General features: G+C 38.4%; 1 protein-coding gene across 3 annotated transcripts in view; it reads left to right on the top strand.

Annotated features, from left to right (window-relative positions):
- Nucleotides 1–26,370, top strand: part of MICU1 (mitochondrial calcium uptake 1) — a 182,518-nt gene that overhangs the window by 147,734 nt on the left and 8,414 nt on the right. For 2 of the 3 annotated variants that reach the window (XM_067552728.1, XM_067552729.1), the window contains exons 9-11: nucleotides 4,073–4,210; nucleotides 9,159–9,267; nucleotides 25,972–26,061. In XM_067552728.1, the coding sequence (XP_067408829.1) occupies nucleotides 4,073–4,210; nucleotides 9,159–9,267; nucleotides 25,972–26,061 (337 nt within the window). Of the gene's footprint in view, nucleotides 1–4,072; nucleotides 4,211–9,158; nucleotides 9,268–15,169; nucleotides 15,385–25,971; nucleotides 26,062–26,370 lie in introns of all 3 variants that reach the window. The other variant, XR_010920665.1, reaches the window with a different exon arrangement.

Genomic DNA, 26,370 nt, shown 5'->3' with positions numbered 1-26,370 from the left:
TTTATTACCCTATGTCAATTATGAAGTACAAATTTCAAACATAAGTGCACAATGCATGCATCTTACCCGTTATGAGGGTAAAAAACCAGCACTTTTCTATTTTGATGAACACAGCAAGCAATTGTTCTGGGATTTTTCATACTAGTATTGACATATTTTGAATCACTAATGTTAATTTTTAACAAATCTTGGAAGACTGGATAAATTCCAAAGGAATGGGGAGGACTGCTAATGTCATATCAACGTTTAAAAAGGGTAAAAGGGATGATCCAGGGAACTGTAGACTGGTTGGCCTGATGTGTACCTTAAGCAAAATAATGGAGCAGTTAATTGAGGACTCTTATCAACAAAGAATTAGAAACTAAAAACATCAGTGGTTTCATATAATATAGGTCTTATCAAGCAAACCTGTTTTCTTTTCCTGATAATATTATTGATCTAGTTGATAAAGGCAACCGTGTTGATATAATATAGCTAAAATTTTTCCAAGGCATTTAACTAAGATGATACTTTGATTAAAAAACTTGCATTATATGTAACTAACAGGGCACACATGAGATCAATTAAAAACAGGCACACTGACAGATCTCAAAATGTGGTTAAGGGGGGAAGCATCAATGATCAGGGCTGTCTCCAGGGACTGGTTCTTGGTCCAGTGCTATTTAATATTTTTATCAGCAATCTAGATGGTAATATAAAATCTTTGCTTGTAAAGTTTGCAGATGATACAAAGACTGGTGGGATAGTAAATTATGAGGAGGACAGGTTAACAATCTGAATTGTCTGGTTAAATGGTCACAATCCAGCCAGTTGTATATTACTACAGCCAGATACAAGGTAATGCACCTAGGAACCAAGAACACAAACCATACCAATAGGATGGGAGCACTGTCTTAGAAAAGCATTGACGTAGAGAAGGACTTGAGGTTATTGGTAAATCGCCTTGCATTTTCTCAGTTCTCAGTGCAATGCTATAGCAAAAAGGGCTAATGCAATCCTTGTATTAAAGGATGTATAGAAAGAGGAATGTCATATAGAAGTAGGAAAGCAATCTTGCCTCTGTACGCAACATTGGGAAGACTGCTAGAAGAATACAAGAGGAGCACTGATCTCCTATCCCTTGGCTGCAGCAAGGAGCCTGCACTGGTCTTTTTGCCCCACGGAAATGCACTTCACTTGGATCCTTAGGCAGCGACTCCCTTCTGCAGCCAGCAGGAGTGGAGCCGTGGGCCACTTTGAAAGCCCCCCTGGGCCACAGGTTGGGAACCACTGGTCTAGGTATACTTTGTCCTGCCACAATGCACGAGGCTGGACTTGATGGCTTCTCAAGGTCCCTTCCATCCCTATATTTGTATGATTCTATATGCTTTAATCCAGCTTCTGGGACAAATTCTACGGCCTTGTGTATGTGAGGGGTCAGGTTGGTTGGTTGTGGTGGTCCCTTTTGGCTTTGGAATCTGAATCAGTGACTACCTCTCTTTGTTCCCTTCTTTCACGAGCCATGGAAAAAAGAGGTAGCTCTGCATTGCCCCTGACCTGCTCGTAACAGTTGCAGTTCTGCATTAAGATAATGACTACAATCAAAATTTCATGCTTCATGGCATTCATTGGTCACCTGTAGTGGTCAGGAAGGATTTTTTTCCCCAATGCACAGTTGGCCAGTTGTATTTTCTGGTTTGTTTGGATTTTTTGCCTTCCTCTGAAGCATAAAGGACAATGGAGAACATTTTGATCTTCTGTTAAGTTTTGTCTGAATCATGTTGTGGTACTACCTGCAGCAACTCCACTTTCTTTGAAGTCCTATGTATGATCTGTTGTGATTAGCAACAGGTCTCAGGCATTTGTAAATACTTGTTTCCTTTTTTCCTCCTTACTCTGTGTCTGAGTTTTCTCACTCTACATCTTTTTAGATATTGTATACTGCACTTCCCTTTCATAAGTAATTCAAATATAACTTACACCAGATGAGTGAGAATCTGGAAAAATACTTGCTCTACTTTCTTGATATCACTTCATTGTTGCTTGGATTAAAACTAAAAGATAGCTTACCTTTCTCATCCCAAGTTTTACATTAGTTTTGGAAACTCATAGTTGGTCAGTATTTAAAAGCAGCTTGAAGGTGTATTGGTGGATATTTCTGTTAACTTAAGCAGTAGGAGTTGCTGCATGTACACTACAGTAATTGATTAGTGGGTGTGGGGGTACAAAATCAATTTGTCAAGAATAGGTAAAGGACATTAATTTTAAAAGTACAATATGGAAGAAAAACAAAAATAAAGAACAGAAGAGAATAAAGAATAATTTACTCCGCTCTTTTCATTACAATGCAAATTGTAATAGCTGCTTATGTGTTAGGTAGCTTAACTAAAGAACGCTCATACCCATAGGGTGACCAGGTGTCCCGATATTCAGGGCTTTGTCTTATAAAGGCACCTATTACCCTCCCCACCCCGGTCCCAATTTTTCACATCTGCTGTCTGGTCACCCTACATACACATACCTTGGTCCAAAATAGTTTGAGCTTGTTGACTTTCAGGCCAGGTTGTGAGGCCATCTATTTATGCTGGCTTGTGGAAAGACAAGAGCTTGATGAGGATGGTTGTTTATGGAGCTACGTAGTTAAGGGATAGATGCTGTCTTTATTTTGCTTTAGTGTATTTTTTATTTGTGTCAAAAGCACCAAGAGGATTAAATAGGTGCCATATTTATATATGTATTATTATAGGTCAAAATAAAGGCAAACTGCCAAAGTTATTAGCATTTTCTTAATGTTGTTAGGGAATGCCAGCTGTGGCAACCCCGATATAAGATGTTAAAGGGTTGATAGTGAGCTTTCACTTACTTTTTTTGGTTATTTTCTGTTTATTATGGTAGTGCCTAGGGAGCAAGGAAGATCAGGGCCCCCTTGTGTTAGGCACTGTATGCACATAGAGTAATAGTCCCTGTCCAAAGAGCATTGACTCTAAATGAACAACTCCAATAATGGGTGAGGGTGAAAAGGTACAACCTGTAAGCAGAGTAAATAGACTGATGATTTGCAAATGTCATATTAATCCTTGACTATTTGTGATTTGTTTTTGTATTTATTTATTTTTCTTGTAGTAAGTTTCTAGCTGTTTTACTAGCAGAGATTGATTTTAGCATCTCATCTGATCACTAGGGAGGCTAGTCAATGGAAAAGCACCTTCCCTTCCCCCATCCCCTCCGCCCAGGAAAGACTTGTGAAGGGCGGATGGGGTGGAGATGTTTCCCAACAATCTTTGTAAGTCTCTCAGAGGCTAGCGATTGAAGGTTGTCAAATGATGGAAGAGCCTATCAAAGCTTCCCAATGGTCAGGTGGGAATCAAGAGAACAAGGGGAAGAATTTTCTCTCCCTGGGAATTCCTACATAGAGCTTGGGGAGCAATAAAGGACTTAATTCCTTCCAAAGAGGATTTTCCCTGCCTGATTTACTGACCACAAAGCCTCCCCACTGTAGAGGCTTTTTTGCGGATTTTTTTAAGTCATGCGTAGTGCTTTTTATTCAAGGATGTGTGCAGGACTGAGCCATGAAAAGGGGTTACTGACAGCAGCTTGTTCTCTGCATGTCAATGAGTCACACTTCTCTGTCCTGGAGTATGTGGCATGTAGTTTCTAGTACTGGCAAACTGTCTTCTGACACTGCCCCCTTAGAAATTTGCGATTGCAAGTTTTATACCATGTCTGAACTGCCTTTGAGTGGAAAATCTAGCTTACTTTCATTTAGAAATGTCCATGAGGTTGTAATCAATGCTTGTTTAAAACCAACCCTGCAAATCTTGTCCCCCTGTATAATGGAATAAGTTGATCATGATAAAGAAAATTCCTAAATGATTGTCCAAGTACTGGGATGTTTAAAAAAAAAAAAAAAAATGCTGACATTGGTGATGGGGGAGTGTTGAGCACAAACAGCGATGCTTCTAGAAATACTGTCAACCACAGTTACCTCAGCATTACAGTAAATGTTGTGCACATTCTGAAAATATCAGTTTTCTATTAAAGCAGAATTTTGCATTAATATCCGTGTTTTGTTTTAATCTTCTTTCTCTTCCAGTTTGAACGGCATGATCCTGTGAATGGGCGGATCACTGAGCGTCAGTTTGGTGGCATGCTGCTGGCCTATAGTGGAGTGCAGTCAAAGAAGCTTACTCTCATGCTGAAGCAACTCAGGAAACATTTTCAGGATGGAGAGGTTAGTGGCTTTTGGGCAGAGAAAAGAGAAATGTTAAGACTTTCTGATGGGTGCATCGATAGTGCTTTACACTGTAAAATGAGGTCTAAAATGTGAACAAACCTGTAGAATGAATCATTTCAGTGCTGATAGTTATTTCCATTGACTTTTACTTGTCCAAAATATATCAGAGTAGTTACTTAACACTTGATAGGTGAATACATCACGGGCTGGAGTCAAACAAAAAAACCAACCATTTCATACTTTGCTGTGAAATTATAGATCTAAGCTGTGGTCTGGCAGACTGGGCTTACCATAAAATGAATGTGCTCAGACTCCTGGAGAAAAACACCTGACTCTCTCAAACTTGTTCACGCTCCAGGAGCTACATTGACTTCAGATCAACAAAGCATCAGTGGTCAGGAGTCAAAATATGCGTAAGTCTAGAGATCAACATCTGGTTGTGTGTATAATGACAGACTGCTTACACATTTTAAAATGAATGCATTGTAAATGTGGGTGTAGAAACACTTAATATTAATTTTAAAAACCTCATGTTCTGGAGAAAGTTTCCAGGTCTTTAGCGTGAACAAACCCTGAAGACTTGTATCCAGCAGTTGACTTGACCTTGGATTAATTATGCAGTATGATTGAGTAGTTTATCATTTTATTATGAACTTATGAGAAAAATATATTATGGTAAATAGACTTGTAATTTTGAGGGGGAAAGGTTGCAGCCCCTGCAGTAGTTAATTCAGGGAAGGAGACCTTGGAATAAAACACTTAAACTGAAAGGACATCTTTTATCTGGTAATGAAAATATGGGGTGTTTACTGTAGTGTTAAAATTTCATCATCTGTTTCTATGGAGATTGATAGCTCTCCTTTTTTTATTAATTAGTTTGTGAACACAGCAATTAACCAAAATGAGAACTAATGAAAGACCTTTGCTTCTGTGGTTAGAAGGCTGACTGTGGTAGAACCACTTCCTCTTAGCAGCAGAACTGTCATCTATTTCTTAATTGTGTTAATCCATTTTGTGATGCAAATGGACCAAATTGTGACCAACCTTAAGGTCCCTTTACACTGCTCTTTAAAGCTGCCCTAAATGGATTCCACTGGTATGCCGATATCCTCTGTTGGCATAAATCCAGCATGGCCAGCTCTACTTTAGTTTCTCCAGCCTCCCACACCCAGCATAGGGGATGTGTTGGAAGAACTAGGGCATTTTGAGGAGCCAGAGCAGTTTATTCCAGCAATTTTTTCTGGTGTGATGGCCCATTAAGTGGCATTAATTAAAGCAGCCATTAGGTTGCTCTAACTTGCTTCATGGGCCAGTTTGACCCCTGTTCTGGTGCAGCTGACAACTTACATTATTACATTTTATGTTGTTAGTGCTAACTTCTACGTCTGTCATGTTTTGGGTATTAGGAAAGAAGCAATCTGATTATTACCATATACACACATGTATATAATATCAAATGTGCCAGTTTATTCTCCTTGAAACTGTACATTAATCACAGGTTAAAAAATACACATGGAAATCCTCTTAATGAGTCAATAAATGAAAATTCAAACACTTTAGAACTGTGCTGGTAGAGGCCAGCAAGGCCTGAATTGTGTTCATGGAAGTCTCATACTCCAGTTATTTTGCAAAGCTCATACTTCTCTGAGATCCCAAATGGGGTCCTACTCATGCCTGGTACAAACTTCCTATGAGACTTCACGCTTTCTCCAAGGACTGGTTTTTGAGGCTTCACAGAAGTTGAATTCCATGAGCGTAATGTGCAAAGCTTGGCATATTCAAGCACCATTGATGAAATGCAAGCTTCAGTAAAGGTACAAGCTAAATCCTGGCACTGGTTTTAGAATTGTATAACCACCCAACCTCCCCTTCCCCATTAATGAAAATTAAGAAAATTCTCAGGCACGCAAGCATAAATAGAATGTATAGTTAAAAGTAAACACTAGAAACTTGAGAAATTATCCATGTAGAATTGGGTGGCACACTGAGCCCTGTCTACCTTAGTAGTGGCAGAGCTACACTGGCGGTAGTGCAGTGGGGGAAGACTTCCCAAAATGTGCTAGTGTAGATGTAGCCTTAAAGAGTAGATTATTGGCATTCACTTAAGAAAGCTTAAGTTGTGTCTGAAGATCTCTAGCCTGGAGATAGAAGGTGAGTAGGGATATGAGGAGAGACTCCCATTTGGAGTTAGATGTTCTAGTAACATTGTTTTTAAATGAACGGGAGGGACCTGAATTTTTTTGTCAGCATCTGATTGTCTCTTCATTGGATAAAGAAAAAAACTCTGAACCTGATAGAAAGGGACATGTTTATGTCCAGATTCCAGGTGTAACACTCCTGCCAGGCTGTTCTATGGTTATGTCTGTTAACGAGATTCATAACCACCATTTTTTATCTCCAACAAGTTTGGGGGTAGAGGTGGAGAAGAGGAGGAGCCATTCAGAATTTTACACTTGCAAGAACAAAAGTGATAGAAACTGCATGATTTCCAAGTCTGGAGAATGATGAAAGCCCAAGATTTTGAATTACAACCGTAGCAAATAAAGTCAAATAATAAAAAAGGGTTTTTGCGGGGGGAGAGGTAAAGGATATGGGGGTGCCAGTTTCTCTTTACCCTCAGACACAGATGAAACTCCTGGCAGCTTTGTTGACTGTTTTTAATAAAGCCAGGTGGATGGCTATACCATGGCTAATTAAGTTAGATAGAAGGATCTTCTATTGCAGGCAGTTGTAGCTCATGTACATTTTTTGTCAATCCAATCCAATACCTTACTACAGAATATCCTCATGCAAGACTGGTTGCTTTTATTAATCTTCTCTCTGTCCCAAATGGGAAGAGGTTTTGGAACACAGTGCCCTTCACTGATTTGTATGCAATACCTTCAGTACCCAAAGAACTTATCTGTTTTTATTAGATTACTCTATTGCAGCTGAGCTGACATTATGGTTTAAATCCGTACACTTTTTAATGAAGTGTGATGGCGAAAATCACTTACCTTCCTCCTGAGCTTGCTAGCTAAGTTATACTGGAATGCACCTGCAACATTCTCTTTTGTAAATGAATTCAGTGGTTACCCAAAAGTTTTCTTTTACTTGGGATTCCTTAAGCTTGACACTAGTGTTGTTTCAGACTCTTCATTTGTAATTTACAACCTCTGCAAAAGAAGCAGCTAGTTCCCAGTTCTTTTATATTTGAATCACAAACTACCAGTCATGCTGAAAAGGTAGTGCCTTTATGGTAATTACTGTTGTGCTCTTGGGTGCCAGACCTTAAAAAGCAGCTATCTTCTTTGCAGTAATTTTTTTGTCACAAAACTCCCTTTCAGTCAAAGCAGCTTACAAAGAGGACACATTGTAGAAAGAGAATTTTTGGTCAAATCTTTATATCACATTTTATTAAACTACTTTCACAGTAGTACTGTATCTTCATCCTGACAGACATTAACTTACTCTGACTCAGCTATATTTCTTAAAACAGCAGATATTTTATGATTTGCTGCTGCTTTAAATAAGTAGAATGAAATTGTTTCAATTTTGTGCTGTCAGGATGGTGTGAGGGTGTGAAATTTTGCCCACCTTGACCTGTTAGGTCTTCTGCTGCAACATTGCATTTGAGATGCTAATTTACGTGATTTTTTTATGATGAAATAATCAGATGAACAGCATCTTAAGTGTTCATATTATTTACCTTATAATTATCCTATTTAGACTAGGCAACCTGACAGCCTCCAGACAATGAAGCATGTGGTCCTAATCTGAAGCATTATCTATTTTTCAAATTCATTGGTAAAAGCCAGGCTGTGAATGTTCTGTTCTTGAGACTGGCGAGCATGTCCATATATGTTTGGCATCTGCTTTCAATTTCTGTAGGAAAACAGTCCCTCCGTCCTGATGTCCTGTGCCCTTGAGGTCTTCCGCGCCCTCATTGGAGCCTCCACAGTCCCCTTAAAAAATGCTTTACAGTCTCCACCCTCAAGTGCCATGTTGCTGAGGCTCTTCTGGTCAAGGAGAACTACATGAGGCTACAAGCATGTACTTCCACTAACCACTAGACACCAGACTCTTCCTCTTCACCAGGGTTCAGAGCCCAGGCTGCAGCCCAAGCCTGAATGTCTGCACAGCTATTTTTAGCCCTGCAGCCCGAGTCCTGTGAGCCCAAGCCAATTGACCTGAGCTCTAAGACTTGGCACCCTGGGTTTTTCTTTGCAATACAGACATACCCTAAGTAAAGTGTTAGGTGAGTTTTTTACTTACACCACTGAGACGTCTGAATTTGTCTTTAAGGCTCTATTTTTTGAGTGACAATAATCTGATCTCCTTGCTGCAAGTTTGAAGGCCCATTAGGGATATTAGTTGATATGCTTGCAGCAAGTTCCTGGATCTTAATTGTGCACTGCCTATGTGATGACATTCTTGGACACATGATTGACAGCAGGGAGAATGGTGTTTGTTTTTGTTTCAACTTATCTGTCACACTAACCCTTCCACACACCAGGCCTGATTCTGATGTACACTAAGGCCCTTTTACTCTGAGTGGTGTATATGAGAATCAGGCCCATAATGCTGATTAGGAACGGATATTGGCTAGCCACAGGGAGACCTACAATAGCTGTATTAAGCCTATCCCCCTCAGCTGGTATCAACTTCATGGTAAGGAGACAAAGGGACTGTGATGGGGATTACTGCAGAAGAAGGCATTTCCATTAAGGAGGGGGAAAAGAATGTAGGTAGCTAGTTGACTTTTCAGTTACGGCAAGTATAGATTTTAAGTTATATATAACTCCAAATAATGATTTAATATAATAGACCATGTAGAGTCATACATGAATTCCCATTTGGACATGCCTACCATCTTTGTACTCATTGGGGCTTTCTCCTATCAAAATTATTTCAATATTTATCTCCTTACTTTAACCATTTAAAAAATGTATTCTTTCTGTTGCAGGGGCTGACATTTGAGGAGGTGGAAAGTTTTTTTACTTTTCTGAAGAATATAAATGACGTGGACACAGCTTTGAGCTTTTACCACATGGCTGGAGCGTCTCTTGACAAAGGTATAACACTTGTGAGCTTGCTGGATTTTATTTTTTTTTCCCTGTGGTGGAATACCATTACAATAGGATGGTCACACTTAAAACTGTTCAGAGGCTCTTCTGACAGATAAAAAAGGCACTAAATTCATGTTTCCTTGTTGTGAGAAGGTTTTAACGTGCAATTGTTTGTAGAAAGAGAGGGATTTGGGATTTTGTACTTGCCCTCTGTTAGGTGTAAGGAAAAATATGCTGAAATTTACTTCCTCTTTGCAATTTTCAGGCTGTTTTAACAGATCCACAGGCTCTGAGCATCACTAGTTGACTAAGATAATATTCAGATCTAATGTGTGTGCCCTTCTACTTTACTTATTTCCTATATGATATTCTACATAATCAATGTTGTGATTCAGTGGATTTAGCAAATGATTGCTTTCAACTTTTTAGGGTTTGTTATAAAAATCTTATCAATTTGCTAAATTCTACCTTTAGTGATCCGAAATCAAAGTTTGGAGTGAGTATTTTTTTATCCTGCAGACTTGCAACAGGTACATTTGATGGGTCATTTTTATAGGACTTTTAGCCAGAATGTTGTATGTTTTTGTATATTTTACAGCGCACATAAAAATTGCTGCTGAAAGTAGGGATGGGCAGACAGTGCTTTTGTTCCCATTGGAATTAGACTAAGATCACTATAATATCAGTGATTCTCAACCTTTTGGCATTAGTCATTTGCTGCTCTTGTGGAGTCCTCAGTACAGATTTAGTCAGATCTTCTTGCCCTTATTGGTCTGGGGCTTGGAGAAGCATGAGAAGCCAGCCCCCGCTTAGCAGCCATAAGTGGAGAAAGGAAAAGAAGAAATTACTCTACCCTGGCAATTTTTGGAAACCCTAATATCTAAATCACAAGATCTTAAGCTCTGCTGGGCAAGGACTCTGTCTGCATTTGGCTGTGAAGTGCCATGCACTCTTACAGAACTTCTAATTTCTTCTCCAATGTCCAAGATAAGGATGGAGCTATTGGTGAGCGTTAGAAAGGGGGCCTGTAGAGGTCATCATACTGAAGGAAAGAAATTGACAGTTCAGTTTCAGTTTGGAATATATCTTTGGATTTTCATAAATTTATGTAAAAATCTAGTTTCTTGTCCCTTTCTTTCCCCAAACACTGACTTTTACCTTCTACTTCTGAATCCCTTAAAGTTCCTCGAGTTTAAGTATTAAAATAACTTCAGTGCAAATTCTCTTCAAATGCTTTTTTAAAGTCTTTTTTTAAAAATAGACCATACTTGTGACCAAGAATAGGGCCTAATCCTTGTGTAAACGATCTATAAGAGAGGGCACACAGTGTTATATTTCCTATATCAAATAATGGCTACTTTATATCCCACCTATACCACACGGAAAAGCCCTTCCAGAAGGAACCAGCTATAGTAGATGAATAATACAGTACTTAACTGAGAACCATTATAACAATGTAATCTATTAAACATACAAAACCATTCCCTTCTTTCTTTCACCTTCCTCCAATGCTTAACTAATCTACCAAATGATCTGAAAATTTGCACTATAAAACTGAAGTTCATTGTTTCTATATTGCACATAAAAAAGATGAGTTTTTAATCTCCTCACAGTTACATACTTGTTTTGAATCTGAATATTTTTCAAATTAGTAATTTTTGTAAAACTCAATAACACTGAGAATATAACACATCACAAATTAATTTAAAGTTTTCAAATCCTAACTTGAAGTCCCATTCTGTGTATAAAAGCTATAGATTATTTAACCAGGTAAAAGGTGAAACTTTTTACCAGTAAATTTTAACTGTGAGACATTACTACTCTGGGAGCATTACATTGTGAATGGGGGCTTATACAGGAAGATTTTAAAAGACTATTACATACTCTAATTCAACCTGCATAGGTCCACTCCTGTCTTGGCTCTTGTTAGCTGAGATCAGCCTTAGTTTATAGTTGAGATCATGTATTTTAGGACCTTAAGTCAAATGGGACCCCTCAGATGAAAACATCTTCTTGGAATTAAAAAATAAGTAAAAAGAATGGGCATAGTGAAAGTTCTGTTAACTGGAACATTGTGTGTAAAATAGGGGTGAGCAGCTACTGAAACACAGACTAACTTCAAGTCAAACTTTTACTTACCCACTAAGATCTTATAATGGTCCAGAGAAGTTCTACATTTTGATAGTGGCACATCTAGGACTTTGCTTAGGGTAAGCCATAAACATTTGTGGAGTGTCTAGATTAGCTCAAACGTTAGCCAACTCAAGTTAACTGACAATTAACATGACTTATAATGGGGTCACAAACTGTAGTATAGGTATCGCTTGATACGGGTTAGAAACCATTTAGAAAGTTGATGCTGCAACATTCCTCCTGGAAATCCACGGGTTGGAAGGTAGCATGCCACATACTGGCCTGGTATACACGTAAAAGTTTTGCTGGCATGGCTATGTTGGTTAGGGGTATAATTCTTTCACACTCCTAACCAACAGGCATGGCTACGCTGGCAAAAGCTATATGGACAGTTTTTTGCCAATATGGCTAATTTTGTTCTGAGAACTGGTATAAGCTATATAGGCAAAGAACTCTGGTTCTGCTGCATGGTGATACAGCAAACTGGAAATTCTGCCACAGGTTCAGGTAGTTTAAAATCTGGAGGATAGTGGTAGATTAAATATGAATATGAATAAAGCAATCATTGCAATGTTGTTTATGTTGGTATTAACCTAAAAATGCTTATGCTGCCCCAAATATTTAGAGTAGCAGCGGTTTTTATATTAACAGTTAATGTAGTTTTTTGGGGGAAAGCTGGACGTTTTGGCAGCTGGATAAAGTATTGTTGAATTTTAACCCAGAGGTTGAGAAGAGGGAAGGGAGTTGGCATTCAGAAGTTGGATGAGGCTTTGGCAATGGAGAGGGGATTCATCTTTCCTCTTTCTTTGCACCCAGGATTGCAGGTGGCTTGAGTTTTGAGAGGTTTCGGTGAAGTTGCTTAGTAGTAGATAGTGTATTAATGAGATGTTTATGCTCAAATGATCTGCACATTACATGGTTCCTAGCATATACATGTGTTCTCATAGCCAGAGCATCAAGTCACACAGAATAAACTATACATTTGTTCTATCTTTTCTAGTAGCTGAATTCTCGAAGTTGCTTATACCTCTAGTAATATACCACATAAAAATCACTCACCTGACTGCTAAAAGAATGGATTATTTTGAATAGTAAAATTAAAATGTTAAAAGTAACCACAACCCTTATATGCTAAATAAATTGTTCCTACTCTAATGCAGCAGACTGGCCCATTTTTATGATTTTAGAAGTCTTAAAAATTGAAAGGGGGAAAAAATTAAGAGCACAAAATAGACACAGTGGCTGCCTGCTTCACTGACTATTTTTGCCCCTAATTTAAACTAGACCCTTGTTTTAAAAAGAATGGTAGGGTATGTATTTTAATGAACATGGAATAATGCATGAATTTATTCATTCAAGCTTATATTTTCTAGAAATAACTGTTATGATGCCAGAAATTCAATGGCAACAAATTCTTAAATCACAAAGAAAGAAAGATCATGCACAGAAATTGTATCTAGCAAATGGGCTCAAGAGTAGAGCAGGGTCTCAGTTAGACGCCTCACAGGTTGGGCTTACACCACGGCACTAAAAACAGCAGTATAAACCTTGTGGCTCAGGCTCTGAGGCCCGCTGTCCTTTCCAGTGACAGTTCAAGTCCTGCCTTGAGCAGAAATCTGGAAAAGGCTGAAATGCATATTGCTAAAATCTGCCTCTGGTGAGGAAGGGCAGTATTTTTGTTTTGTTTTGTGTTTTAAAGAGGGACATGTGATTGCTCGCTGGTAGGGAGGGCCATTTAAGGGGGAGAGGAATGGAGGTTAATAGAGGTAAGGGACTTGGGATTGCATCAAGGTGAGGGGTAATTATGGAGAGAGGGAGATAAATGGGGATGGATTGTCAGGGCAGTGAGAGGGGGAGCGACACTGGGAAGTGGCCATGCAGGTAAGTGGCAGGGGGGCTGGGGAAGAATGGGGGCAGGGGGTTGCCTGTCAATCCCACATTCTCCCCTTCTGTGTGTGTACCAGGATCTGAGGGGGCAGAGCCCTATTGTGACAATTGGTTTATAACTTTTGCTTGTTTAAGAATTTACCATGGAAAGTAGGTCAGGTTATTTTCAATAAATAATGTTACAAACAGGTGCAAGAGAACCAGACAGAGAGACTAAATTAGTCTAAACATAACAGGCCACAGTTGATATAATTCAAGGACTATGATAAAATAGTGCTTGGTAAAAACAGAACATGTGAACTGGAAATTAATTAACCAGAATTGGTTTGTGTGTCAGATATTAGGCCCAATTAATGGATCAAATAACAAGGGGATGAGCTATTGCACCCGTCATTCCCTTTTTGGGTCCTTAAAATAAAACAAAAACAAACAGATGGAGAAAAAGAAGAACAGAGAGAAGAACAGACAGAGGCTACTGAAGCAAAATTCACCATTGTGGTTGCCACCTCCTCCACTGTCTTCTAGGACTCCAGACCTCCTTCGTTCTAATCCTAAAAGATGCCTAACCCAATTGAGCCAGAGGGATGGACCCTGATAACAAGGCCACCTCTACTGGCTCCATCTGAATCCCAAACAGCACCTGGCATGAAATGGGATTAGATTTTAGCAGCAGCAACTACTCAAGCTCATCTCAACTTCTTTTCTTTTCCTTAAAAGGACAGTTCAGAAATGGTATATTTGGGAAAGTTAAATCAAAAGTTATTTTCTTGAAGCACCAGCAACAAACATGATGCTGATGCTAAGTGAACGTTCTTGAGGGGTGTGAACATTAAGATCTTAAATATTTGCCTAATGAATTGAAAAGGCACTTTAGCTTCCTCTCAGATGTGTGGCAGAACATCTTATAGGTGGAGAAGCCATTTCTGTATGATGTTGTCAAGTGCTGGCTGTGTGTGTATTCTCCCAGTGCGTATACTGTCCCAGCTTTGTACAGATAGCCAATGCAGCAAACCATTATTGGATTACCCAATAAGACCAGAGATTCGTTTCAGTAATGAAGGCGCCAGGCCAGGTTTATTGCCAACAAGGCACAGTAAAAAGCGCCCTATATGTACTACAAGTATACTTAATACATGTATGCCCAGGACAATGGACTGGCTCAGTAAACGACGGGGCTTTCCATTCCTCACTTGGCTAAACAAAAAGACATTCCCTTTGAGACCCTCTTTTATACATTGATACAAACAAGTTTCATGTTGTCTCTCTGACGTATGTAGTTGTCACCTTCTGACGCAGCAAGATACCACCCATTACTTTGTACACAATAGTTTGATTAAAACATCTCTATCATATTGTTATTTTGACCTTAGAGTGGGCAGTATATCCTTGTTGTCTTTGAGGAACGAGCTTGTACCATTCCTGGTATCAGGATGTTTTGGAAAGTGCTTCCGTGTTCTGTGCCTAGCATTTCTTTAGGAATGTGTATTTCTTTAAACCAGCTCTGTTCTTGCCAGTTTCTCTGATTTCTGCTAACTTTCCTTCATACTAATAGGGCTTAACTGCTACCTTAGCTCAGGCCTCAGGCCCTGGCCAATTATACTAGGCCTTGTGTCTTAGGTTCTCATTTTCTACTACACATAATACTGATGGAACAGGCAGCTCTTAGTAGGAGGATTGCAGTTCTAAAGCTGGCCTGTAAGTGCAACTGCTTTTCAAAGGTTAATAATATAACGGCATCAGGGCTACAGCCCTGCCTAATTTCAGCCTTGAAAGGCATTAATCACCACTAAAGCAAATCTATGGTTGATAGCCCTGAGTTTTGCAATGCAGTATCCTGGTATAGAGAGGTGCACTGTGGAGCCCATATGTATGTTTTCCTTTCCCCCAGATGCTATGGACAAAACGTTAGACTGGCAGTTGCCAGAACTGAAAGAAATGGCCTCAGTTCGTTCTTATACTTAGAAGACCTCCTCCTCCTCCTCACTGTTGAAAAGAAGGAAATGTTTCCATGAAGGATTTGTTCAGTGCTATTTTGAATATCTGTTTCTGAGGACCATATTGCTTTTTAACATTGATGGAAAATATCATCATTCTTGACCAGAGGTATATAAAGCAGTTTTGGAGAGTTTTTATACTTTTAACTAGCTTCCATTAAAAACTGTGTATTGTTTGTTTAGGTAAGGATCTTGAACAGTTAGTATGTGACAAACTGATGAGCTGCTTTGTGTATTAATGAAGCATCTCCTTTTGTTGTTATGGTTAAGAGAAATTGAGCTGCAGTACTGAAAGTAGCTTTTTATAAATCATAATTTTAAAAAATGTAATAACTTGGATTCAGTTCAGAGTCTTTTGTCTCACCCTCACTAGGCCAATGGAGGTGAGTAATGCTGCCAGGGCATCATTCCAGTGCTCCTTTAGATGGGAAGGTGTGCCTTGAGGTGATTTGAAGTGACATGGCAAATGAATGTGAGACACTGGTTGACTTCAGAAGGGAGAACTCTTGCAGCCCTTCTCAAAATGAAAGCTGCCATGGTATGGAGCTTTAGCGGGGAAGGTCAGTTGGTGTGTGGAGAAGGGTGAGAGAGAGCGAGAGAAAAATCTGTTTAAATAACTTCCCAGGATAAAATGTTCTATTGTGATGATATGCTTAATTAAAGTCCAGAGAGGAAAGAAACTGCTATATTAGCAGTTGTAGTTTCTTCTTAAAAAGCTTAGTATCTGATAAGAATCCAGCAAGCTTCCATGGCTTGTGAAGAGATCCATTTGTATGCACTCAAATTCTCAGACTTACTTAATGATTAATATCAAGTAGGTTTGGGAATTTGAGTGAAAACCTCAGCACTTGTGCCACATGCTATTTTATTTCATTATTCCTTGTGAATATCTTAAATAAGTTAGTATCATTATGAGAAGAAAAAACAGTTTTTAGCAAGTGCTAGAACTAGATTCCAAAATATAAATTTAAAACAAATTTGAAATGGTTTAAGACTAGCTGAATTTTTGTATGGAAAGACTGATGCAGAAATTTGGAAATGTTTGTTTGGTGAGGAAGCTTCCTCCAGAAAGAACCTGCTTTCGTTTCTTACAGTTTAAAGTCTAAGTCTCAAAGGTTGATTTCAACTTTATTCACAAACCATCAAGAATATGTGGTGATTTACAGTGTGTGCACCAAAAGGGAAAGTAAAACTGCTCTGGGATTCATTATTGCCAGTCAGAAAAGTAAAATTGCCAAAACTCATAAATAGAGGATTGGGAAAGAAAATAGGCATAAAAAAACAAAACAAAAAAATCTTGTCATCGAGGAAAGCCTGAGAAGAACACACACGTCTCTTGCTGACTAGAGATAAAAACATTTGCACAAAAATGTATCAGTCAATACTTGGAGCAAATTGAGATAATACTTGTGCAATTGGATTAATACAATAGGATGCAATAAGACTATGGTAAGGGCAAATTAACGCTATAAAAATCATGACCATGAAAATCAAATAAGCCCATGTAGAGTAAAAATTAAAGTAAGGCTATGGCTACACTGACGGCGGCAAAGTCGCCGCTGTCAGATCAACTTCTCTGGATCGACTGAGCGGTCAGTAAAGACCTGCTCAGTCGATCCAGAAATCGACTTAAGACCACCTTCTCAAGTGGCGTAGCGCTGCATCGATGGGAACGCGGATCCTGTTGGCGCAGTGCAGTGAAGACAGCGCGCAGAAGAGAAACAGAGAAGTTGACGAGAGTTACGCAAGCTTTTTGCGTAGCTTGCGTAACTCAAGTCGACTGCCGCCAAATCTCGGAGGTGAGTGTAGACAAGCCCTAAGTCAAGTAACATACAGTAATATTTAAGGAGAGAGAATGAAAACTCTTCAGAACAAGTCTGACTAATAATTACAGAAATTGTATTCTGATAACTTTTTTATGCTGTACCAAATAATTTTTTCAGTAAGATATTAATTTGAGAAAAATGTGATGTAGTAATGGCTACAGGGAGCTTCGTAACAATTTATTGAATTCCCTTCTAAAATAGGAGGTGAAATCAGATGAGGATAATGCTCCTGGTCTTTCTGCCTGGGTTTAATTTGGATCAATTCTTTTCTTCTTAAACATTATTTCAGTGGAACTTAGTGGGAGCTGGTGAGTGCTGCACACTTATGAAAACCAGACTGCTTATTTAGATGCTTGACTATATAGATTTAGGAACCCAACTTTAGGCACCCTTTTCAAAATGTTTTCCTCATATTTTATGCAACAGTGTTACTTTACTGTTCCATCATTTTGCCACTGCTACATGTAAAACGTCATTATCCTGAAGTATGACTAAGTTTGGGACTTGTGGTTAACTATGTGACATTCCATAGTGTCTATAAATGTTTTTTAAAATAATAATGTAGGGGCCCATTAAGTGGCCAGGAAAAATCTTGTCCTTAAAAACTGGGCTAGCAGGGATGTAAAGTTTTTTTTTTTTGCAAAAGCAAAAATATTTCACTTCTCAGTACCATATTGTACAGTAAATTAACAAAAAGCCCCACAGGGCATGTTACATACATGTCCCATGGTTACTCTGTGGTCCTCTTAGAAATTTGGAATGCTTACAGAGTAGTTACATGACTTTGTACTACACTATTGTTCAAAATAAGCTGTTTATTGTCCTCAATAAACTGTTTAGAATACTATAATTGATACAACAAAAAAACAAAAACCATTCTGTATGCACTACCTCTTCAGTGTTGTCATATTCTGAAGGGTCTGGCTATCATTGAGTAAGTAATCAATTGACATTGTTAGCCAAGCCGTCTTGTCTCAGTTTAATTTACCCTGATGGCAATGCTCTCTGGGTCTGTCAAGATTATTGCCATTGGCTGGCTGGTTTACAGAGTAATGCCTGTATTAATGGATCATAGCTAATTTGTATGGCTTGAATATTTATTCAAAACATGAAATAATCAGAAGGATAGACTTCTGGTGGTCACAGAACTACTGATATCTAAAGCGTACCTCACTAGTGTATTCACTGCTGAACACCATTGGCCATCTCAAAGTAATGCAGTACTGTTGACATTTAAGTTACTGTCCAGGAAGCTTCAGAGATAACACACTGTTGAGAAGAATGAGCTAGTTCATCTCTTCTTGGATTTATTGATTTTGCTGTCTGCAGAGACTGCACTGCATTCTGTCAAATTCAGAAGGTTTTCTTTATAACCAAAAGGGACAGGAACTTAAATTTAAAAGTAGTTAAATTAGGCAAAAACTGATGGCGCCATCATAATGTTGAAAAATGCAAAATTAAAAGACCAAAATGATCCTCACTCCTTAAACATGCTGACCCCACAATCACTCAGTGCGGGCAAGAAGACGGAGAAGAGGCAGACCTTCCTTACCTGCTCTGAAGGCCAACAAACTCAGGCTTGTATAGTATCCAAATTTTGCATATTGGCCCCTCTCAAACTTGCCTTAGAGTCAAACTGTGACTATAGAAGGAACAGATGTTACACAGCAGGTAGCCCTCTATTAGTGAAACCCTTATATCCTGACTAGCCAAGCCTCTTTTGGCTGTACCTGAAAGCTCTTATACCTACTTCATCCAGTCCACATGTGCAACCTATTATTAGCACTGACTTTTACCAAGCAGTATCTGGGTCAGGCACACTGGCCTGATAAAACTGTGGACCCTAAATATAAGAATATCTGAATTCCCTCTGCATGAGTGTGCAAAAAGAGTATGAAAAACTATTGCAACATATCAGAAACATTGCTAATAGGAATTGCTAACTCTGGTCAGGCATCTTCGGAGAACGCTACATTTCAAAGGCCTAGACAGAGTTTAAATACTTGGAAATACATATTCCTGAAGAACTTGACTTAAATTATATACTGCTATTAAATCAAATGTAGATCTCATTTGATCTCAGAAATTAAAGATCTTGCTCAAAGGTTAAATTATAGCAATTAAAATATATATCCTTCCCAAAGTAACTTTTTAAAATGTGTGCAGTGACAGTTTCATAGAAGACTTGCATAAAACTGAAATGCAAATTATCTGGGAAATAAATTTACCCCAACTATTTTTAAAAAGCTTTCCATACATTAATGAACTATAACTTACAACAACTTTGTATCAGGTAAGTATTGCAGATGGCTAAAGTCTGAGATACAAGGTAAGTGACTAGTCCAAGGTCACATCATTCAGAGATAGAGCCAGGCATAGAACTCGTATCTCCCGACTCCCTGTATTGTGCTTTAATCACTAGAGAACAATGCTGTTGTTAAAAGTTTTTTTTAATCAGAATTGGGATTCAAAGCCACATACTTGTTCATTGGATATGAATTCCCATATGATACTTGTTCATTGGATATGAATTCCCATACCTTAACCACTTGATTTTTCTGAATATTATATACTTAGGGAACAGTCATTGCATAGAGGCATAGACAAATTATTGCAAAAATATAATCCATATATTGGCATTTGTAGTTGCTGCTATTTCCACTTTAGTTGCATAAGACTTTAGGACAGCTCAACCGAAGTAATTATTATCGTGAAGTCCAAGTTGTGTTCTGAATGGTTACAAGGTAGTCTCATTGGTTTACAAGAATACATGATTTCCCTGTCTGCTGATCTAAGGAGGTTTTGCTGTAGTCACCCTGTTGGCTGTAGAACTGCTCAATACAATCATTCCAAATTACTCTCACCCAGAGACTGCAGGCAGGATCGGAGCCCTACTGTATCTTGGCACCATACAAACATATGAAGATACAGTCCATGGTCTGAAAAGCTTACAGATGCTTCTGGTTCTTGTGTGTGTGTGTGTGTGTGTGTGTGTGTGTACACACCCACGCATACATACACACTATATTTATAATTTCTCACAGTACATTATCGTGTGTGTGTGTGTGTGTGTTAGTGTTATTTTAAAAGCAACAACGTTTTGGGAGAAGAGTGCCATCAAATTGAGAGGAAAAATCTGTAATTGTCATTTTGTATTTATGCAAGTACATTGTATATATGTACTTACAACCAAATAAAAACAGCAATAGAATTTAGCTAAGTATTGCCTTCCTCAAAATTTCCCCTTTGACCTTGAGGAATGTTTGGCAGATTAAAAATGATACATTTTATCTCTCTTCACAGCAGTCCACAATCATAATACTCAATAGCTACCCCTGTACTATGACCACAATTTTTCAGCTTCTTGATCACTTCTCCAGCAGTAAGATAGGTGATACAAATCTCTGTCACCACTGGCATAGCTGCCTGGAAAAAGATTTTGCATAAAAAGCAATTACGTAGAAATACTCCAGGGGCCACTTCCTCTCATCTTCACTTGAAAATTTCATTCTGTTGCTGCTTTTTTTTCCTTTTCTAAATAGCCAGTGCAGAACAGTGCCTGAAATTGTCCTTGTCTTTATAAGGTAACTGGGTCTATTAAGAGGCACCTCAAAATAAAGAGCAAGCCTATGCAGAACTTACCATCTTTGAATGGTGTTGCTTGTAATTTTTTGCACCATTTGCAAACTCCATTTGCCGTAATTAAGCATTCCTAAAGTACAGTTCCAGCCTTTCCATTACCTGCTGACCTGGCTGATGTAAGCATATATGTAAGAAAGTGTATGGCAAGATGATTCAAGGGATTTAAATTTAAATATTTTCTCTGGAGGTTAATTTATCTGTCCTCGTATATCCAGCACCTTTGATGGACTGCACAGAACTTTAGTGCTAGACTACACTATGTCACAGTGAGGATTATAAGGGTGCGCTCAGCAATGTACTCCCTTGTAGTCCACGCTGCAGCGTGGTAGGTAGAGGTGTTCTGCACACAGCAAATAAGTAGCATCCTTGAGGCACAGCCTATATGGGCTGTAGTTGCTTGGTCCAGGATTAATTAAGCAGCTTGCCAATGACCTGAATCACTTTTCCCAGACTCTGCAGAAGTCGTTCAGAGAGGAAGGGAGCAAGTGTGTTCCAGATTATTAACTATGAATAGAGGATCATCAACAACATTATACAGGGGCATGCCCGGACATCTGTTTTGTGTCATTTTGGCCCAGGATTCATTAGGCTGAAGAAACATAATCGACAAAGTTATTTCAGACTCTGCAGAGGCATTGTGAAGGACTATCAGGATATATGAGATATTCAGATCTTATCTTGCCCTGTTCACTTGTAATATTTGGAAGAACCTTGGAATTAATTGTCAGTGATTATCCCTCAAAGTGCAGGGGGGGAGGGATGGAAACAAACTCAGCTGCTGTAATTTGATTATGATTCATGGATGTTAGATGCAAATAGATTAAATCATAAAGACTGTTATAAAGCACTTCTTGTAGTACTAAAGACTGCCTTCATCAGATGCACCCGTTAGCTTGAACTGCAGTTGATTATCAATGTGAATGCCTTGTATCTTCCAAAATAATTTATACCAAAGGGGCTATTTTGACAAATGTTTGAGGGTTCAGAATCAAGGGCGTGTGTGTTATTTTAATAGCTTAAAACATCAGACTATTCTAAATGGACGTGACTGTTTCTCTCACTGCATTCATTGTGAGATGCAGTACAATTCATAATGACCAGATGTGGGTGTAGGTTACATATAATGAAGTTCCTCTGCAGTTCAGTTGGCAAGGGAAAGGTGTTTAGCGCAATCAATCCAGGTTCTCTACAAAATCTGTTTAGAAATGATTCCTCATTTTTTCCTAAGTAAATTCTGACCCTCGAAATTAAAGAGCACTTATGAAGGCAGCCACATCACATGGCATGCAGGTTACTGCTGAAATACAAAGCACATTCAGAGAAGAGAATTAGTGCTAAGATATAAGGGGGATTTGGTGGGCTTGAAAGGTATAATTATAGTTTTAAAAAAAAAGTGACTGTCTCTAGAATGTTCATGCACATTATTTAATTTCTTAGTTTTCTCCTAAAATATAACAAACATGGGGAATACTTGCTTTGGGAGATAGGCAAGGTGGTTGCAAGTCACAAATTGTGGATGCTCCACAAACAGGAGGATGCCTGCTGTGCCTTTTTTTCATCACCATTGAAATAAAATGTTCTGAAAGTTTCAATTTACCCAGAAACCGAGAATGTTATAAAGATGTGCACTGTGATGGGCCTGTGGGCAGCATCCTTGTTTTTAGGAGCTGCTTTTTTATCTTTAGCCCCTGGGGTCAGATCAGGAGCTTCCATCACGTTAAATGACAGGTTGGCTGTTCTCAGTGCCAAGGAAAAGAGCTATTCTCCATATCAGTAATCCCAGAGAAGACATGAGTCAACTTTGCATCACTGAACTAGAATCAAAGACAACAGCTAACGGCTTGCAGTGCAGGGCTTTCACTGTGGTGAAACCTGCAGAGATGCAGTATTTCTGCCTGCCTGGCATAATAGGTGTCTTGTCTTAGCACAGGTCTAAGTGCAACTTAATGAGCGATAAAGACACTGAAACAGAGAGAAGGGAATTTGGGAATAAAAGAAAACCTGGATAAAAAGGATCTAGCAGGCATTCTAGAGTCATCTCTTTTTAGTTATATCATAACACTCATTTAAAAAACAAACAAACTATGCTTTTACTAGAAACTGCTTTTATAATTGAGTATTTAAGGGGTGTCTAATTACACTTTTTTCTTTTTCCTTTCTATAATTAGTATTTCTGATATTTGTATTTGTTAGTTATGAAAGACACCTAATTATATGGAAATAAATAACAGGAAATTAGGCATAGGATGGAAGACTTAGACATTCATTTGTGTTTGAAATTTGGTTTTGTCTTTCTACCATTTTGCTTTTCTCTCAGGTGGGGTCTACAGGATTCTCAGTCGGAATAATCTCTTTAGAATTACACATTCTCACTGTTTGCCCTTAAATTATCTGGGTTCTTTTTTAAAAATTAGCCCTTTGGAAACTCTTGACTTATAGCTAACAAACAGCTTTACAAACAGCTAACAAGCCATGGAACTGCAAATGTGTATAGTTTTTCATTGAGTATTGCTACATTAAAAAGGCATTTAAAAATCATTTTGCTAGCATCTTCCCTCTTCTCCTCCTCCTGGCCCTCCATACACATTCCGTGCCATGCAATTTAATATTAAGTTTCTTGGCTCCATTGAAGAAAGCTGTATAGAGGAATTCCATGCACTGTGGGAGGCATACTAATAAATTGACTGTCATTATTGTAAATGCAGTTTGCTGCTCTCATGTACTCTTCAGGGATAGCTTCTGTTTCTGTGTGATTTCATGGTGGTTGTCAGTGAATTACAACAAAATGGAAGAGCTCATTGACTGTTTACTATTTTCCTAATAGCTCATATGCTATTCAGTACTCAGTAGGTGCCACATGTTAGAATTCTATGTCAATGTAAAAAAAGAAACCAATTGCCTTTGACTGAGTGTCTTGGAAAAATGAATGGATTAGTTTTAATGGTAGCTGCTTTGTATCAATCATTGGTAATGCCTCATGCTGAGGAATTGAATTTGTGATTTCTCTTCCCTTTCTCAACGTCCAGGAGATATGTCTGCACCTTGCCCATTTACAGAATTATAGGGACAGATGCATATGTGCCAAGATAAGTTTAGAAATAGCCAGCTGCACAGATCCATGTGCGCCCAAGTTGGGGTGTTTGCACATCAGGGTTGAGCACTAAGGGTGCTTGCACATTTTTGCATGTGCTCATCTGAAAACATAGCCCATGACTGATACTCTCCTAAAGCTTGTATTTTGTTATTTCACCAATAGCCTAGCCACACTCATCCGCTCTCAGGTTCCTCTACTACTATATCAAATTAATTGTAGTGGAATGTCAGGCTGTATCTGATGCAATTGGCATCGATGAAGCACTTAAACTAGAAATTACTTGCTGATTTCACTACTTCTACCCTCCACCAAATGCACAAGTATTATGCATTATGTATATGATGCAGATGAATAATATTAACACTTAGATCTTATATACCTGTTTGTGGATCTCAAAGCACTTTGTAAGCTGATTTCTTTGTACTTGCAATTAGGAACATTTTCTTATCTTTTTTGGTAGTAACAAGTAGACATCCAGATTGGAAATCCTAAACAATGACTTTTGGTACATTTGGGGTGAGGTGGGGTGGGAGGATGAAGTTTTTTTTTGTTCTGTATTTTGAAGGGGGATAGAATAACGTTTATTGAAGGGAAATGTTACTGTTTGCAATGTGTAGTAGTGGTTCCCCTTCTAGTGCAAAGCCTTCCATGGTCTCAATTCTATTGAAGATTACAAAATCCCACAGTGTAGGGTCATAAATTCTTCCAGATGACAACAGCTTTAACAGCACAGCTGTTGAATTATTGGAATGTGTAGGGTTGCAAGTGCTCTGTTTATTGCAAAGAGGTGTTAATTTTTTTATTTAATTGATATGAAAATGAGACTCGTAGCCTTGATAAAGGTACTGTCTGAATACAAATATTAAGAATAAATTGTGGCATCATGTTTGCAGCAACTCAACTTCCCTATAGCTTTTTAACAATAATAAATCAATATATAAAGCACCCTTTTGCCACAGATACGTGAGATTCTGTACAACATAATAAGGACAAATTAAAATACACTAATTATAATGAAACCCATCCTTTTAAAATACACAGACAGGAAAACCATATTAATGCTCATCACTCCTAACCCACTTCTGCACTTCTTTTGTATCATTACTTTTTAAAATAAAATTGGAAAACAAATCATCATAAATATCAGCACATGCCAGTACAAATAACCCCCACTTAACCCTCCCCACTTTGCCCTCTATAATCCCATTATCAATTCCAAAAGAGAGCCTAGAGGGTGATAGCTAAATGCTACCAATGTGAATGTCTAATGGTTATATGTTATTCTAAGCCATTGATTTTTACACAGCAGGAAGTACTGTAGCACCCATGCTTAATTGTGCATGAGTGTTGTGACATGGGCCATTGGCCACTAGAGACTCTGATGAAGCTATCAGATGCCTTTCACTTGTGGCCTAAACTCACTCTTTAGACTGAGATGCCACTAGCCTTGCCATGATCTCTCATTACTGTGTGTTGCAAGTTTAATAGCACAAACCTCTACAAACCTGGTCAGTGATGATGCAAGCTGCATTATTTTCACAGATGCTGGAACTAGCTTTTTTGCATTTGTATTGGCCTTAGACTGCTTAACAGAAAAATGATACTCAGCCTGTAGGAACCCAGTGTTGCAAAGACAACAATAAGTTTTTTCAAGATAGGTTAAAAAAAAAAATAGCCTTCTTACTGACAATGCAAGGAATAGAGAGTCTGTGCACAGGATAGGTGGGAAATTATATATAGAGTGTTCGCTCTCATTCTGATGCTTTCATCTGATTTCAAGGACAAAAAGTGAAAAGGTCCACAGTTCAACTTAGACTTTTGCAAAGAAAGAAGAAACAGTAATTTTGGCTGATGGGTGGTTTTCTTTTCAAAATCAGTGCTTAATGCTTTCACTTCAATAAAAATTACAGCAACATTTCAAGATTCATCAGCATCCCTACAAGAGAAAAGCACTGGGCTGTATTGTGTAGGAAAACAGGTCTTTGAGGAGATTGATTTCAAGGAGAGAGTTGAATGGAGTGGGGAAGAAATTTAATTTAAAACTTCCTGAAAATTGCATTTCATCTGGAAGATGAAAGATAACACTGATTGAAGATTACTGCATTCTATTAATAATGTGTCCTTTTTATTTCAGTTACCATGCAGCAGGTAGCCAGGACAGTGGCAAAAGTGGAGCTCTCAAACCATGTGTGTGATGTGGTGTTTGCTCTTTTTGATTGTGATGGTGAGTGGTTTTAATTTACTGTAATCAGTTGGACATTTTCATATTCCCAGCACGTGCTCCGATAATTTATCTGTGTTTCATAAATAAATAAAACTCAAAGAAACAAGCTGTAAAAGCTAAATGTTACATTTGTGCATTTCAGTAATTTTTTTTCCCCAAGGGACGAGTTGAGTTGTATCTGACAAACCTTTTTCAGCACCAGAGCACTCTCATATTGTTTCCCATTTTGCAATCTATAATGTAGAGAAATACTAAAAGTAAGATCAATAACCAGAGGCAGTCAGTGAATGAGATTTGGCAACTTTTTTT

This window comes from Emydura macquarii, unplaced genomic scaffold (genome assembly GCF_026122565.2).
Source record: "Emydura macquarii macquarii isolate MOO-44397 ecotype Brisbane River unplaced genomic scaffold, CSIRO-AGI_Emac_v2 contig_1390, whole genome shotgun sequence".
NCBI classification, from domain to species: Eukaryota; Metazoa; Chordata; order Testudines; family Chelidae; genus Emydura; species Emydura macquarii.
Note: the sequence above shows the minus strand (reverse complement) of the source record. Positions and strands in the feature narration are given on the sequence as shown.